The 15,367-nt window shown below is 39.4% G+C and overlaps 1 protein-coding gene across 1 annotated transcript in view; it reads left to right on the top strand.

The window, feature by feature from the left end:
- The first annotated feature begins 855 nt into the window (after positions 1 to 855).
- LOC136292272 (mucin-5B) overlaps positions 856 to 15,367 on the top strand; it is a 43,674-nt gene continuing 29,162 nt past the window's right edge. The window contains exons 1-14 of the mRNA XM_066187744.1: positions 856 to 1,312; positions 2,973 to 3,228; positions 4,632 to 4,746; positions 6,118 to 6,205; positions 7,103 to 7,236; positions 7,661 to 7,886; positions 8,693 to 8,818; positions 9,546 to 9,663; positions 10,888 to 11,026; positions 11,616 to 11,717; positions 11,939 to 12,008; positions 12,249 to 12,386; positions 12,940 to 13,104; positions 13,955 to 14,049. Coding sequence (XP_066043841.1) covers positions 1,231 to 1,312; positions 2,973 to 3,228; positions 4,632 to 4,746; positions 6,118 to 6,205; positions 7,103 to 7,236; positions 7,661 to 7,886; positions 8,693 to 8,818; positions 9,546 to 9,663; positions 10,888 to 11,026; positions 11,616 to 11,717; positions 11,939 to 12,008; positions 12,249 to 12,386; positions 12,940 to 13,104; positions 13,955 to 14,049 — 1,854 coding nt within the window. The 5' untranslated portion in view covers positions 856 to 1,230. The remainder of the gene's footprint in view (positions 1,313 to 2,972; positions 3,229 to 4,631; positions 4,747 to 6,117; positions 6,206 to 7,102; positions 7,237 to 7,660; positions 7,887 to 8,692; positions 8,819 to 9,545; positions 9,664 to 10,887; positions 11,027 to 11,615; positions 11,718 to 11,938; positions 12,009 to 12,248; positions 12,387 to 12,939; positions 13,105 to 13,954; positions 14,050 to 15,367) is intronic.

Below are 15,367 nucleotides of genomic sequence, written 5' to 3'. Positions count from 1 at the left end.
AAAAGGCATTCATATCCCTGTTCCCTAATGGGTGCATGGGGCAGGCTTGACCTGAGGCCTTGCAGGAAGGGACAAAACCATGTCCACCTTAAATTGTATTTGTACCCACTTAACTACTGGCAATCACTCAGGCTTTACTGTTTTCCCAAAGGGGATAGAGCAGCTGGAAGCGTGGTAATGTCTCTTATCCATGTTTGATTTGCTGGGACTAGGTGAGAGGCTGCCTCTCTTGTCAGCAGCAGTTCCCCCATGGCACAGATGAGGAAAAGAAATGCAAAGTCAATTTGCGTCAACAAAGTAAGTAAATCTCTAGAAGGGACTCTAAAACTACTGATATCAAAATATCTGGCAGGATGTCCTACAAGGGGCTGTAGAGCTCATGACTGAACTCAGTGGATTTTTTACGGGTATGTGGTAGAGTATTAAAGTACTTTGAGAGAGCACCAAGGGACCCTTTTGCAGCAGTGTGATTGAGGAGGTGAAGGAATGAACTGTGGTCTATATTATGATGGGACTTGGGCACTGCTACTTTACGATGTTTGGAGAATCCACCACCTGTGGATAAAGAATAAATTACATCCCATTTGTGCAGTTGAAGTGAGAATTTTGGCACTTTCGGTTTTGTTTCTGGTCTATTGAAGCAGTAGATCTGGCCTTTTTTTTGTAAGATATTTTGGATACACGTCTTAGAGGACAATGCCCTCCTGCCAAAAGATTTTGCTCTTAATAAACCATACATTATGCTTAACCTGATAATACTTTTTTCTCTACTTAGAAGTTGCCATTAAAGCTGATAGAGGCAATAAACACATTTTCTTGTGCTGGGGTCTCTGCTGATGTGCAAGACAGAGAAAAACTCTGAAAAAGGTCAGTGATTGCTTGTAACTAATTAGATGTTATAAAAAAATGAAAATTATTGCTGCCAAAGAAATAGCAGCTTAGGAGGAGGAGGACGAGGGGACTATTTTCAAAGGAAGAAATTAGAAACAGACAGCTCTCTGTCCCCATAAAGCAAGATAGAATTGGATACCTGTCATGTTTGAAAGAGAGGAGGCTTCTGGGTGCTAATAATGAATGACTGAAAGAAAATTTAATGAAGCTCCACCTTTCAGGGACCCCGCCATCAATGCTTTGTTCTCATGCCAAACTCCTGGACTATAAAAATCTGCCTAGAAGCCAAGAAAAAAACACTTCCCTGAAAGGATTTTCAAGTTACGACTTCATGGCAAGATGGAAATAAAAAATGGGAGATCATTTTGGATCTTCTGCCTAATTTGGAGTTTTTGCAAGGGCAAAGAACCAGTTCAGATAGGTAAGAAAAGAATCTAATTCTTACATTACTTGCTCTCATATGCCTCTCCATAGGTGAGAAATAGAGTTGACAAATGAAAATGTGTAACATATTCATGTAAGAGCTGTAGACATGCCAGATACTGTTAAACACTGTACATTTTTATCCTTATTGTCAACCATTTAAGTATTTTACTTTTATTTCTTTCATTACTAGGTAGTGTATCAACTGTTTTATGTCTTATGTTTTTCTGTCTTATATCTCCAAGACTAATCTTGAAGAGGAGATCCTCTGAATGCAGTTTGCACCAAAAAACAAAATGAGAAAATGGTGACACCCTTTTCAACACATTCCACACGTATTCCTCATAGAAGTACTTACCATACCACCAGCTAGGCTTGACTGACCAGTATGAAATGCTGCACTAGCAGGAATCACATTTTTTGTGGTCTGCTGGACTGCTACCTCCTGGTTTGATTTTTAATGTCTTACACTTTTTTCCAACTGCATAATACACAGTTGATGTATCAGTTATTGCTGCCTTAGTAATTCCAGCCATTTCACTTCCAGGATAGACAAACTTTCTCACTTGCCCTTGCTACTGTGTAGAAAAGTGCTAAATTGCCTGCTCCGCTTCAGTGCTGCAACCACCTATGACAGTAGCAGTCCCTTAAAAAAGCTGTTTCTGCAAGGACTTACAAGGCACTTGAGTTTGGGCTGCACATTTATGACATAAGGATCTGAATTTCTCAGTTCTTCCCTGTTGATTCTTAGGCAGGAATATTCAATAATATTTTAGAGTTCGCTGAGTAAATGAGTAACTGTTTTTGATTTGATCTGTAGTGGACATTGCTATGTTGATATTTCTAAATATGCTACCTGAACAACACAAAGAAATTTGCCCATTTCATTTGTCATTCTTTCAGAAGAAATGTTGAAAGTATTTTGCAGCAAGCATATATAATTTAATTAAAGGTGATTCATGTTTACTTTTTGAAGCTCAGTAGTGTGAAAATTGCTTTCTGAAGTAATGTCTTATTTACCCTTAGAGTACGTATCTATACCTTTGACAGAGGTACAATTTAGAGGTCCAAAACATGAGTTTTGGTTGAGAAAGAAAACCAAATATCTCTTAACCAACAGTTGAAGCTGGTAGCTTCAGCCTCAACAACTGAGATCAGCAGCTGCCGCTTTGCTGTAAATTCGTGCCACCTGTGATATCTTCTGGAAAGCACTCAATACAAAGCCTTGCCTGAGTTAAATGAGATTTAGACATCCAGAAAGGGGTTCTCCTCACTTCACTTTGGATATCTACAGTGTAAATATGTCTCCAGAATAAATACAGACACAGCCCTTCTAGACAATGGAGAGATGGATGTGGTTTTCAGCATCTTCTTGCTAGGCACATATGTAAGATGAGAAAGCTGAACCTCTTCTGCTTCTCACTGTTCACTTCAAAGGAGACTGGGCTAATCTGCTCCCATTGCAGGTACCTCTGTACTTCAAAAGTCATGAACTTCAAAAGTTCAGTGAGATGAAACTGCTTCCCACAGGCTAGTATCTTCCAGGAGTTATCATTTTTGCCTTTGAAAATCTCCCCTTTAATGTTTTTCAACAAAAAAAGGGCAAACATCTCACATGGGGTGAATTTCTAAGCTCCCCTGCTATGATTTTTCTTTAGTCCAGGTCTCTACTGTCAGTAAGAGTGAATGTGCCACCTGGGGCAATTTCCACTTCCATACATTTGACCATGTAAAGTTTACTTTTCCTGGAACCTGCACATACGTCTTCGCTTCACACTGCAATGACAGCTACCAGGACTTTAACATTCAGATCAGGCGCAGTGCCAAGAGCAGCTTCCTGATCTACTTCACTGTCACCATCGATGGAGTGGTCCTGGAGGTGAAGGAGACGGGAATCACAGTGAACGGGAAGAAGTGAGTAAAGGCTGTACTGGTGTTTTGTTCTGTATTTTTATAGTTGTGTGTTAGGTGGTCTGGCTGGAAAGCCGTGGCTGTGTATGATATGTCCATGGCCTTTTGAACAGGGTGTAGTGAAGAGTACCCCCTGTAGTGGTTGAGAAGGCAAGAAGCATTTAAACTAAACTACACATCCCAGGGACCAACACCAACAAGTTAGGCAGAGAGCAATCTGTACGTTAGAAAAACAGAAGGTATTTTGAGGTTTCCTTAATGTTCCTTTGATTTGAGAGGGAGGGATGGAGGAAAGCACATAAACCCCAACACTTAATTTGTAAAAAGTTTAGGTTTTGTAGAAGTTTGGTGGTTTTTCTTTTTCTCAGAATTTTATTTCTGTGGTACTAACCCTACTGTTTTATGTTGCTGTTCAGGAACAGATGGTTCTTTTAGGAATAGTTTTCTGTTTCCAGATAGGTTAGGTCTAAAATATTATACTGTTTTTCAGATCACAACTTGCCCAGGGATCTTCTTATAAGAAAAGGCAGAATTTTTAGAAGTCAAAATCCACACCTTTAATTCCAATTCAAAAATGAACCACAAAGGAAACTGCAAAGAGAGGTGTAAAAAAATTCCATAAGTAAAAATTGTATACAACAATAGCTGAAAATTGAGCACAATGTTAAGGGCAGTCCTCATTAAAAGTGCAGAATTCTGCTTCTAACATATAATTATGAAGGGCCTAGGCAACCTTTGACTCTTGGAAAACCCCTCACAATCTTGTTGGAGAGAAAATTGCAAGCATATGGGCTGTCTTGACAGCCATCTAGAAACAGCCAAATATAGAATAGCACCACCCTGTTGTAATTACAGCACCAGAGCCCGTATGTGTCTCCTAAATCAAAGGGGCAAGAAATCTCCTATCTTCTAGACATTTTCTGAATTTCTGAGTTTTTAGGCTGTTGCAAAATGAATGGTAATTGCCTTGGTAAGACGGAAAAGTAAATAGGTCTGAGTTGCATGAGAACATGAGTAACAGAACAGAGTTGTTTGTGAATCCCAAATATCAAGGAGGTCCTGGAAGGATGATAACCTGCAGTGCCCTCATGTGGAGGGCCATTTTCCCAATATTGTCATCTTGCTCTTTATAAACTTTTGGGTTTGGCTGCTTTCTATCAGTTGAGTGGCTGATGTAGCAATGACACAAGACTAAAATAAATGGTGTTGTGTATTAAGGTTGGTAAAAGGTCACAGTGGACTATGTAATGCATTGTGTGGATGAAGTTTGACCTTGCAAAGAGTGTTCCCATGTCTTATTTAGTTCCTTTTAACTCTAGTTTTCCTCCCTATATGTTCGTAAGGATTTAATCCGTCTCTTTTTTTTTTTTTTTGCTGCAACCTGTTTTTTTCCCTTGAATTTCCAGGATTTCCATGCCTTTCAGCTTGAAGAGCATTCTGATTGAGGACACCTGTACTTATTTCCAAGTCACTTCCAAGCTGGGCCTGACACTCAAGTGGAACTGGGCTGACACTCTCCTAGTATGAACAGTCAGTTGTTTTCCTCCTGGTGAACCTCATCAGTAATGAAAAGCAGGGATGGGTGCAGGCACTGTGTTGATATATGAAATTATGGGAGGGACGTATCAGTCTATCCATAAACTCTATCCATATCCAGAGAAATACCGAATAGTTTCACAGGGCAGAGACATGGAGGCACAATCCCATGGTACTTCCAGATAATTTTGTGTGACAAAAGGGTCAACCCTGGATATAACACCTCTGTAGTTAGTTCCTTGCTCCATGGGGTACTGGCAGCAACACAGCCCTTCAGCTCTGCCCTGCTACTCTGTCTCACACACATCTTGTGTGGGAAACTAATCTGTGTGACCACTTCTGACTTGGGCCCCTTTCACTCCAAAGCCATGCTATGTGGGAATTCTCTTCTAAACATCTACCCTGAAATGTCCTCTTCTGCAACAGTGCATTTACGTTTTTGTGAGTGAACACTTATCCTTCACAATCGGGACTGAGATTAACTAAATGGAAGTTGTGTGTCATGTTTTGCCATTCAGCGAGATAGAGAGGGTAAAAGGTGAATAGAGAGAAAAAATATCAGGAAGTAATCAAGTGATATTGAAAATCTGATTTATTCAAGTATTTGCTTTCCTTCTTCCCATGTACTGATTAATACCTAAAGTGTTAAAGGCAGTGTTAATCTCTACATTAGTGTAGAGTGGACACAATAGTAGGAAAAGCGCTGCCTTTTTTGGTGGACCTGAGCGACACCAGTACTGCTCCCCAAGCATGTAGGAATGATAAGGTGCAAAAGTTTCATCCAGCAAGGCAATAGTGTGCTAACCTGGCTGTTTATTTCCACTAAGTATGGGCAAAACAAGTAATGCTGGGCAGACCCATGCCTAGAAGTGCCATAAAATTTTCCATCACCTTATAGACTAGAAAACCCATTATATATGGCTAAAAGTCAATCAGAAGCCGCTTCTTTACAGCATCAAGCATTAGAGCACAGTTACTGACCTGCCCAAAGAGGAGCTGTGGTACCCTGCAAGATGCACCAAATGTCTGTATATCCGTGTCTCTCTACTGGGAGACACTGGTCCAGGGATTAATCCACTATTCAACATGTTTCAGTTACCTCTTTAGTGGGTAGGATGACAAGAGCTGGAGGATTCTCTTTCCATTTGAACTCAGTCTCTCTGCAGATAAGTTTTATGAAAGATTTGTACCAGAAAAGGAGATTGCAGATAAGTTTTATGAAAGATTTGTACCAGAAAAGGAGATTGCTACAAACTGGGAATGAGCATTTCTGCCACTGCACTTTTCTGTTGTGAATCACTTTGTAACAAGTAATATGGGGAAAAGCCTTTGAACCCTGTGTTTCCTCTTTTGTAGCTGGACCTGGAAGAAACATATAAAGAGAAAGTATGTGGTCTATGTGGGAACTATGATGGCAATGAGAAGAATGATTTGATTTTGGATGGTAGGTCATAAATACAGCATATTCCATCCAGAATAGACCTCCTTATACATGACATGAAACTTGATACCTGTTTCCTCTGAGCAGGCTTTCATATTTCCTGACAGGGACATGAACATTTCCATATACAGGAGATGTATTTTTAGAGGTTCTGAGATGATTTAGGATTTTCTGCTCTTTTCATATTTGTCAGAGTCTCCAACCTCTTTGACCAAAATTAATTGCTTGGCTATCATGCAGCAATATTGCCAGGTTCCCCACTGACAGTAACATACTTTAAGGAAATGCACGAGTGCATTTTCTGTTCTTCTATTTTAATCATTCTCTGTGTGATTATTTTTGCCTCTGGGATGAAATGAAAGCATCAGAGAAAACACAAACTGTCTTTGAAGAAACTGTGGTGCCATCCACTGACACCTTCAGATATTGCAAATAGCTGAGCCTATAATCCTGCAGCAGGTTGTATGGATGGAAAGAAACCTTCATCCTGGAATATCAGCTGCAGGGCTGAATCCAAAGTTACAACAACATCCCTTTATGTAATACCTCTATGACTGTTATACATGTGAACAGAAAACTCTGTAAGATCAAACACACCCCAAACAAAGAGAAGTCTTTGGAAATGATCAGAACTAACACCAAGTTCAAGAGTCTCACATGATTTTAAACGTCTGGGCTGACAACAGGCCTTGATACAACTGTGCCAGATTCCTGACTCTAGCCCAGCAGAAGGCTATATCAGGCTGTCATCCTCTATAAAATATGGATGCTGGTTAAATTTGGGCATCTCATGAAGTGCATACTGCCCTTGAGCCCAAAGACTAAGTGCATTTTTATAGCCCTTTAATTGACGTAAAGAATTGCAGGAAGTTACTGAGATGGATCTGGGGATTTTTGCAGGGTATAAAATGCATCCGAGACAGTTTGGGAACTTCCACAAAGTAGAGGATCCATCACAAAAGTGTGCTGATGTGAGCCCAGATGACCACACTGGAAGACATCCCAGGAGGAAAAACAATAGGTGCAGTACCTATGTAAGTGTGTGGGACCACGTAGTGCAAACCCTCCTGACCTACAGTGTTGAAGAGATGTTGAAACAAATCTTAATTATGGAGCATGTGCTAAACTGAATTTTTCAGAACTCTAAACATGAATTTGAGCAAAATGATGATCTTATAGCTGAAAAAATATCCTAATACAGTGTTGAAGAAATAGATTTTGGGAAAATGCCTAATTGAGTGTCAGCTTCCAGTCCAAGGCAAAGGACTTCATGGCAGAAAGTTCGACTGGATAATGTCCTGAGATCCCTTCCAACTTGAATTATACTGTGACCCTGGAATGGCATCATCAAAACTTGGGGTGTATATTCAAAATCCTAAAAGGTGGTAAAATGTCAAGTATTGCTTTTCTTTCCCTTCTTTTCTTTCTCTCTTTCTTCTTTCTTCTTTTTTTAAATAGAAAAAAGGATGCAAGAAACTTATGTCCCGTTTTGGAAACTGCCCCAGAGTGGTTGCCTTTGATGACTACGTGGAGACCTGTGCTGAGGACATGTGCCACTGTGCAGTTAATTCTTCTCACTCTGATTTGGTTTCTAGCTGCATATGCAGCACTTTAAATCAGTACTCTCGAGACTGTGTCCTGAGGAAGGGAGACCCTGGGGAATGGAGGACCAAAGATCTCTGCTGTAAGTTGCTGCTGCTCTGGAGATTTATTTCAGGTTAGACATTTACGCAAGTATTCTGACCCCATCAGAGCAAAGCTAGGAGCTCTGGTAACTACCTTGAATCAATCTGTGAAAGTACTTTGACACAAACATTCTTAACAGAAAAGCTTGATTTTGCTCCTTAAATTAGAATTATGCCTTGATATTGCCTACCTCCTTCTTACAATTAGGTTTCCTTGAGTTCTTTTTTTTTTCCTTTTTTTTTTTTTTTTAAATTTTACTATGCACAGTTAAATCATGAAGAGCCTTATTTCAACATGGTGACAACAAGACACAAGTAGTTACTGAGAAGAGCAATATGTTCGTACTTATCTTACCCTGTGTTTTCATGCTCAGTAGTCCAGTTACTGAGCAGGAAATCTCTTTAAATCCAGGGGGAAGGCTGCAGGGAGTTCACCCAAACTGCTGGTGTGGATTGGAACAGCAAATTAATGCCAGAAGAACTGATGCTTCAGGCAAAAATAAACTGTTATGACTCCCTAAATGATTCTGGTGTTCTTTGCTTGTATTGTGAGTTCACCCAACCTTGAGCTAGTACAGTAATGTGAAATAGCTCATATTTCCCAGCAGCACAGTTTTGTCCAAAAGATAAAGTAAAAGTGGCCATAAAACATTCCTTTAAGAGCTTAAACAAACATGACATATCTGGATAGAAAGTCTTGCAAACAAGATATGGAGGAAAGGAGGAAGAAGGGGTTGGGTAAGTGACACAACAGTTTGAGAGATCTTATAAATACTTCAGTAACATACTCCATTTTGGTTTGCAGATCAGGAATGCCCAAACAACATGGAGTACATGGAATGTGGAAATTCCTGTGCTGACACATGTGCAGATCCAGAAAGGAGCAAGATTTGTAAAGCCCCATGTACAGATGGCTGTTTCTGTCCTCCTGGTAAGCAGCTCTCTTCTGCCAATGATCACACACACCAAAGGACAAAAAGGCAGGTTGCTACCTTTCTTTACCACTTCACACAACAAATAAACTGCTTCTTCTAGCATAATTTACCAACTTTCTTCTTGGAAGAGTCAGATTTCTAAAGAGCTGAGATCCTGAAACCGGAGAAGGGAGGCAAAGACTTCTGAGAACTAGACAGGGAAAAAATGGTGCAGACCATATGGAAGGAGAAGAGGTGTTCTCTAGACAGGAAGAATGCAGGTGAAAATGTCTCATGAGATGCCTCCCTGCTATGACACTAAATCTTGCTGTAGCTTAAGTGACACAAAACATAAAAGCATTTCCAGGTATGTGCATGTGTAAATTTGCACATGAAATAGTCTAAGATGAGGCTCTGATTTCTTTTAGATTCACTATTAGAAAAGGATGGAAACTGGCTCACGCCCTTGCAATCTGGCACTTGATAATCCTGCTCACAGTGAAAAATTTCATAGCAGGAAATGTTCTTTGCGTTTTGCATTGCTTTCATTTGAGTTCTAGTAAGAAATATTTCCCATCCATTAACATCTGAAAGGGGCCTGGTGTGGTGTTTTCCTTTAGAAGTATCCCATTCATTTTAAGAAATGCTGAATACTCCAGAGTTTTTTTCCTGTATTCTAATCTTCCTTGATGTTGTTTCCCAGACCCACCAAAGGAATATTAACTAGCCATTGTGTCTGAACAGGAACTATCCTTGATGACCTCAGCAGCAAGAAGTGCATCCCCAGAGACAGCTGCCCCTGTACATTTCAAGGCAAAGTCTACTCATCTGGAGGAACTTACTCCACTCCCTGCCAGAACTGGTACTGTTGTGGTCTTGATTGCACTAACAAGGCAGAAGTATTTATTTCAAAACACTGACAAGTTGCATTCTGTAGTTCCCTCTTTTCTCTCTCTTTTTTTTTTTTTTTTAATCTTTTCTTGTAATTTGTCTTAAAAAACAATTCAAAACCTTGCTCTGAATTTCAACAGTGTAGGAAAACTTAGAGGTATTCCTCAAGCACACATAGTTATTACCCATCCTCACTTGAAACTGCATGTGAAGATGGAGCTTCAGATTTCAGAAGATAGAAAAATGAGATTCTTTACTGATTAATTCAGAGACTTTGGCCACTAGAGTGAGATGAGAAGCCATACCATGTTAATAAGTGGCACTTGCCACAACATCTGGATCTCCACAAGGCCAGATTGAGTTTGAAGGCCAAACCTCAGAAATCCTGATCTTTGAGAATGAATTGATTTAGAAAAAAACCTGACAGCTTGAACCCATCTTCATTCTGCACTGGTGAAAGGTGATAAGATCTTAGGTATATTACTCTCAAAACAGTTTTATTTCTTCCTCTGTATGTGTTATCTGGGCTCCTGTGACACAACATCATTTTTTGACCATCAGTTAAAGCTTTACTATAGGGAGGAATGAAATGTGGTATGGTGCATGGCCAAACATTCTGCAAACCCCTTTGGATTAATGTATCCTGCTTTTTGAGAAAATGCACCTCAAATCCCAGAAATTTTGAGTAATTGAACTTAATGGGCTTTGGGTGGTTCCCATCTTGCTACATTCTCATTTACTCTCAAAGCCCAAGCTTATGTGGCTGGACTGTTTTCTTCTTGTGTGCAGAGGTGTGAGAATTGCTCATTATCTCAGGTCCTTCACAATTAGCTGCTGAAACATCACATCAGTGACTTGCTGAACAGTTGCATCAGTCGCACAAGATGTTGCAAGATCCTGCTTGAAGGGGTTCTTTCTTTCTTTAAAAAGTCAAGTAAACAATTTAGACCTTGCTTTCCCATCTCAGTGTGTCTCTGAGGGAACCAGCCTAATGCCCAGTGCAGTTAACTCTCTCACGGAGAGGAATTCAACCCTCACACTTTAAGGGGCTTCCATCCACAGGGTTTTTATAAGAAGCCAAGATAACGAGCTAAAAATATAAAGAGGCCACATCTGTGCAGATTCAAATGGTGTATCACCTTTGCTCCCTTGGGACTGTGTTTATTCTAATGGCTGTTTTTTGGGTTTTGCACAGTACTTGCAAAGGAGGCCACTGGAGCTGTATCTCTCTGCCCTGCTCTGGAAGTTGCCACATAGATGGAGGATTCCATATAACAACATTCGATAATAAGAGGTTCAATTTTCATGGCAACTGTCATTATGTCTTAGCTAAGGTACGAGCAATTTCTCTTTTCACTCCTAAATTTCCTGAGTAGCACAAGGCATTAAACTGTGCTGGAGCTTTATATGACTTAATTTAATTAAATGGCACCAATCCAGCAAAACACTTCAACACATGCTCAGCCTTAAACACCATAAATATTTGAATTTGCAATGGATTGCAAGTGAATTGCTGATACTTAGCTTCAAAGTTTTGCAGCTTCAACATACTTGCACTTTTCTTTTTAATTAAATAATTTTCTTAATGGATGTATTAGTGTTGATTCAAGCATTTCTTATGAAGTTTTCTTCATGTGTGACTGTAAAAAGGAAGTGGATGAGCCAAAATTTCTGCAAAAAGATTGTATTATCTGTAAATGCTTGCAAATGAGATCTAGACAGGCTGATAGCAAGGAAAAAGAGTGCAAAGGAAAGTTACTGAAATCATTGATTCTGGCAATGAAATAGTTTGCAGTTAGATATCCAATACCCCAGTTCTTTCATTACTCCTTCTCAGCCTTTCAGTGACACCTTTTTGTCTTCAAATTCCCAGCCTATAACATGCTTACACTGTCTGCAAATACCTTTCTCATGTCTTCTCAGAACACTGATGACACAGTCGTGGTGATTGGGGAGATCGTTCAGTGTGGGACTTCAAGGACAATGACTTGCCTAAAGAATGTATTGGTCACACTAGGAAGAACGGTGAGTAACTGTCTTTAATAAGAGCTACATAGGAGGTCACTTATATTTTCCTTACATCCTTGTTTGGTGTCTGGACACTGAGTTACATTGACCCCAGAGGTGATGAGGTTTTGAAGACACAACTCTTCAGTGCTTAATGAAGCTTGTCTTCATTAAGGTTGCTCTTGTCTGTCTCACGTCATATGCATTCACCACTGTGGGCCTTTTTCCTTTCCCTGCAGACTATAAAAATATGTTCCTGTGGAAATATCTACATGAACAATTTCATTGTGAAGCTGCCTGTAAGAAAAGGTAAACCCCCTTCTTCACTCCTTTTGCACAATAGCCTACATCTATTTGCAGAGGGATTCCTGCTCCTTTCTCTGAAAAGAACGTGATCCTAATCACTGTTAGGTGGATACTAGGTCTGGGATTCCCTGGGAATCCCTGTGTTACTGCATGCACTGGGAAATGGAAGTTCCCATTTACTCAGCTTTGTAAAGATTTGCAAGTACATACATAATTTTTTTTCTTTTTCTCTTTCTTCTTTAGATGGCATCATCATCTTCAGACAATCTACATTTTTCATCAAAATCTTGAGCTCAGCTGGAGTGCAGATCCGAGTACAAATGAAACCTGTAATGCAGCTCTCCATAACAGTCGATCATTCTTTTCAGAATCGCACATCTGGTAGGACACATAAGACTAAACCCTTCAATGTGCTGAAGAAAATCTCTGTGATGTTTAGTGTGTGCATCTGTTTAAACAGGTCTTCATCAGAGACATGTGAAGTGCAGACTAAGTTCTTGGTTTTGCCACCAATCTCCTGTTTACAACCTTTAAGATTTTTGTGCTTCTGTTTCCTGTCTGTGCAATGGGATAACACCCTGTCCCTCTGACCCATTTTGTTTTCTTTTGCCATTTCCTTTATTTATAAGTCTTTGGGGAAGACGTTCCGCTGTCTGCGAGTGTTTACTGAAGCACATTTAAGCAGTTGCAATCCCTGTGCTATCATTAAGTGCTACTGTAATGCAGGAAAATAATAAATACACTCTAAACACAGGGTCCTATCTTATTTGTGGGAACATCAGGAAGTCTCTGAAGGAAAATGGGTTTCTCTCAGGCTAGATCCGTTACAGAGCTAAGAGTGTTCATGTAGAAGTCATTCCTTTTTTCATGCATCTAGTGATTTTTTTTTTTTTTTTTTTTTTTTTTTTTTTTTTTTTTTTGCCTCCCACACAAGGTCTTTGTGGCAATTTCAATAACATCCAGACTGATGACTTCAGAACAGTCACCGGAGCTGTCGAAGATTCAGCTTCTGCTTTTGGTAACTCATGGAAAACTAGAGCCAGCTGTTTTGATGTTGAGGACAGCTTTGAAGATCCTTGTTCAAACAGTGTGGATAAAGGTACCAGGCTTTTCATCCCTGGCTTATCAGTGCAAAATAATTTTCACATGATGGATAATCAAAAAAGCTTTAGAAATCTCATAAACATCAAAACCCTCTGCTTTTGAGGCTATTACTAGAGAAAAAATATTGTGTTTTGAAGGTGTTTAAGAGGGTAGCTTTGCTTTCAAAACAAAAAGTCAGCACTAATGGAGAAAGAGCCAACACATTCACTGATGACTTGAAAAGCACACACAGCATCAATGACAGCAATTTAGGTTTAGGGCAGAGCACAGTTGGTTGCCAGTATTTTGGCAAGTTCTTCATCCAGTCTAGGCTGTTACAGTTGTGCTGAAGTCCAGAGAAGGAGGTTATCAACAGTGCTGAGTTAAGCAAGCATTGCACTGTACTAGGTGTCCCATCTGATTTTTCACTGTGACTGGATTTGGATATATATAATTTGGGCTGACCTCTCCTAGGTACTGCCACATGTAATTAAAGCTGCAGCTCACAGTCACACAGCTCAATGATTACTACGTGTTTGATATTATTGCTTGACTGTAAGGAATTACCTGGCTGTAAAGAATTAAGAAAGTTTTATGAAAAACAATGAAAATGTGTGTATGTTCTGCAAATCCAGCTGCAGTAATAATGTTAATACTTGGAAGGTGAAACCTTTATTTTAGGAAGATGGCTGGTCATCCATCCAACTATGCTTATCCCTTTAATAAGTTAATGACCTGTATTTCCATCCAGCATTATCTAAATACTTCAGGACATTCTGGTACAATACGATACCTGATAAGAGTATTGATTCAGACAGTGATGTAGTTTAAGTGACCATGGATAATGATATTTTTTCCCACTTCAGAAAAATTTGCCCAGCACTGGTGTGCTCTTCTGTCCAATACAAGCAGTGTGTTTGCTGCCTGCCATTCTGTGGTAGACCCTTCTGTGTACATCAAGGTAAGACACTGCTCCAAATGGGTGGTTTAATCTTGTCCAGAGACTGATCCCACATGAAGGTGGTCTGGCCTAGGGGAGTGAAATAGGTTACAGTAGTGACTGGTCACAAAGAAGTTCACTGATGATAATTAAAAAATAAAATAAGAGTTTGTGCAAGATGGGCCTTTTTGGCAACAGCCCCAGAAATAATTGGCTGGCATCACTGGCTTCTGTTTCATGACTCAGAAGCAAAATGAAAAAGATCAGTTCAAGATTTCAAAGTTTCAAAGAGTGGAAGCTATTCACTGTTTGACTAGCAGAATCAGTGTTTCTGCATGGAATTGAATTGAGAGTTTTACCAGCCCCATGGATTCCCTCTGACTTGGTTCAAAATTCACATCTAGGGAGAGACTATGTATATATTTAGAGAATAGCTTATATCTCATTTATTACCTTTGAGTCTTGTTAGTCTCCCTCTGTTTTGAATGCATAAAACTGCCCACATGTTCTCTTGGTGTAAAGCTCTATAATGCTGCTGAGAAAGCTGTCTGAGCTAGAGAGCCGCCACATTTATGAGGATGGCAAAGAAGTTCCTACAAAAACACAGAAAGTTCCTGCAGGATGTGTGTGTGTGTGTGTGATACAACTAACTGAGAAAATACCTGAGTATGAAATTTTGCCTAGAATATAATATGTCTTCAGGTATCTTTACAAATATGGCTTATGTGTTACCTCTCCCAGAAAAAAATTATATATACTTCATGTATATTCTTATATATATATATATATATATATATATAGTTCATGTAAACCATAAATAAAATAGGATTTTGCAATTTTCAGGTAAGGAGAAGTAATAACGCATTTCTTATAGATTTGTCTGTTACTCCTGCTGATCTCATCAGATTTTAAACCATGATTTGTGAAAGCCTTCTCCACAACATCAGTAATGGCAGGATAAATCACTGTCTATCCAGTATGATCCTACTGCTCTACAGTGACTAGATATATCTGTGTTCTTTTTTACAGTACACACAGTTAAAAGAATTCAGGCTTCAAATTCCAGCTATACTTACATAACTAGTTCTTTAAATGTCATTACATATGACTGACTCTCTATAAACCATCTGCTGTCATGCACCTGTCATGTCACTGGGTGCATCTCATCTGCTTACTAGATCGGTACACAAAGTGCCAGGCATCATTGTGCAATATTTTCAGATGATATATTTTGAAAGGTCCTAGATTGTACATCTTCATGAGAGGCTGGTATAGACATTTCTTAGTGTTTTAATGAACTATAGGTGGCTCTATCTTTTTAAATATTTATCTCTTAATG

Source organism: Chamaea fasciata, unplaced genomic scaffold (assembly GCF_029207755.1).
Source record: "Chamaea fasciata isolate MVZ Bird 193981 ecotype frontalis unplaced genomic scaffold, bChaFas1.0.hap1 SCAF_7, whole genome shotgun sequence".
Lineage (NCBI taxonomy): Eukaryota > Metazoa > Chordata > Aves > Passeriformes > Sylviidae > Chamaea > Chamaea fasciata.
Note: the sequence above shows the minus strand (reverse complement) of the source record. Positions and strands in the feature narration are given on the sequence as shown.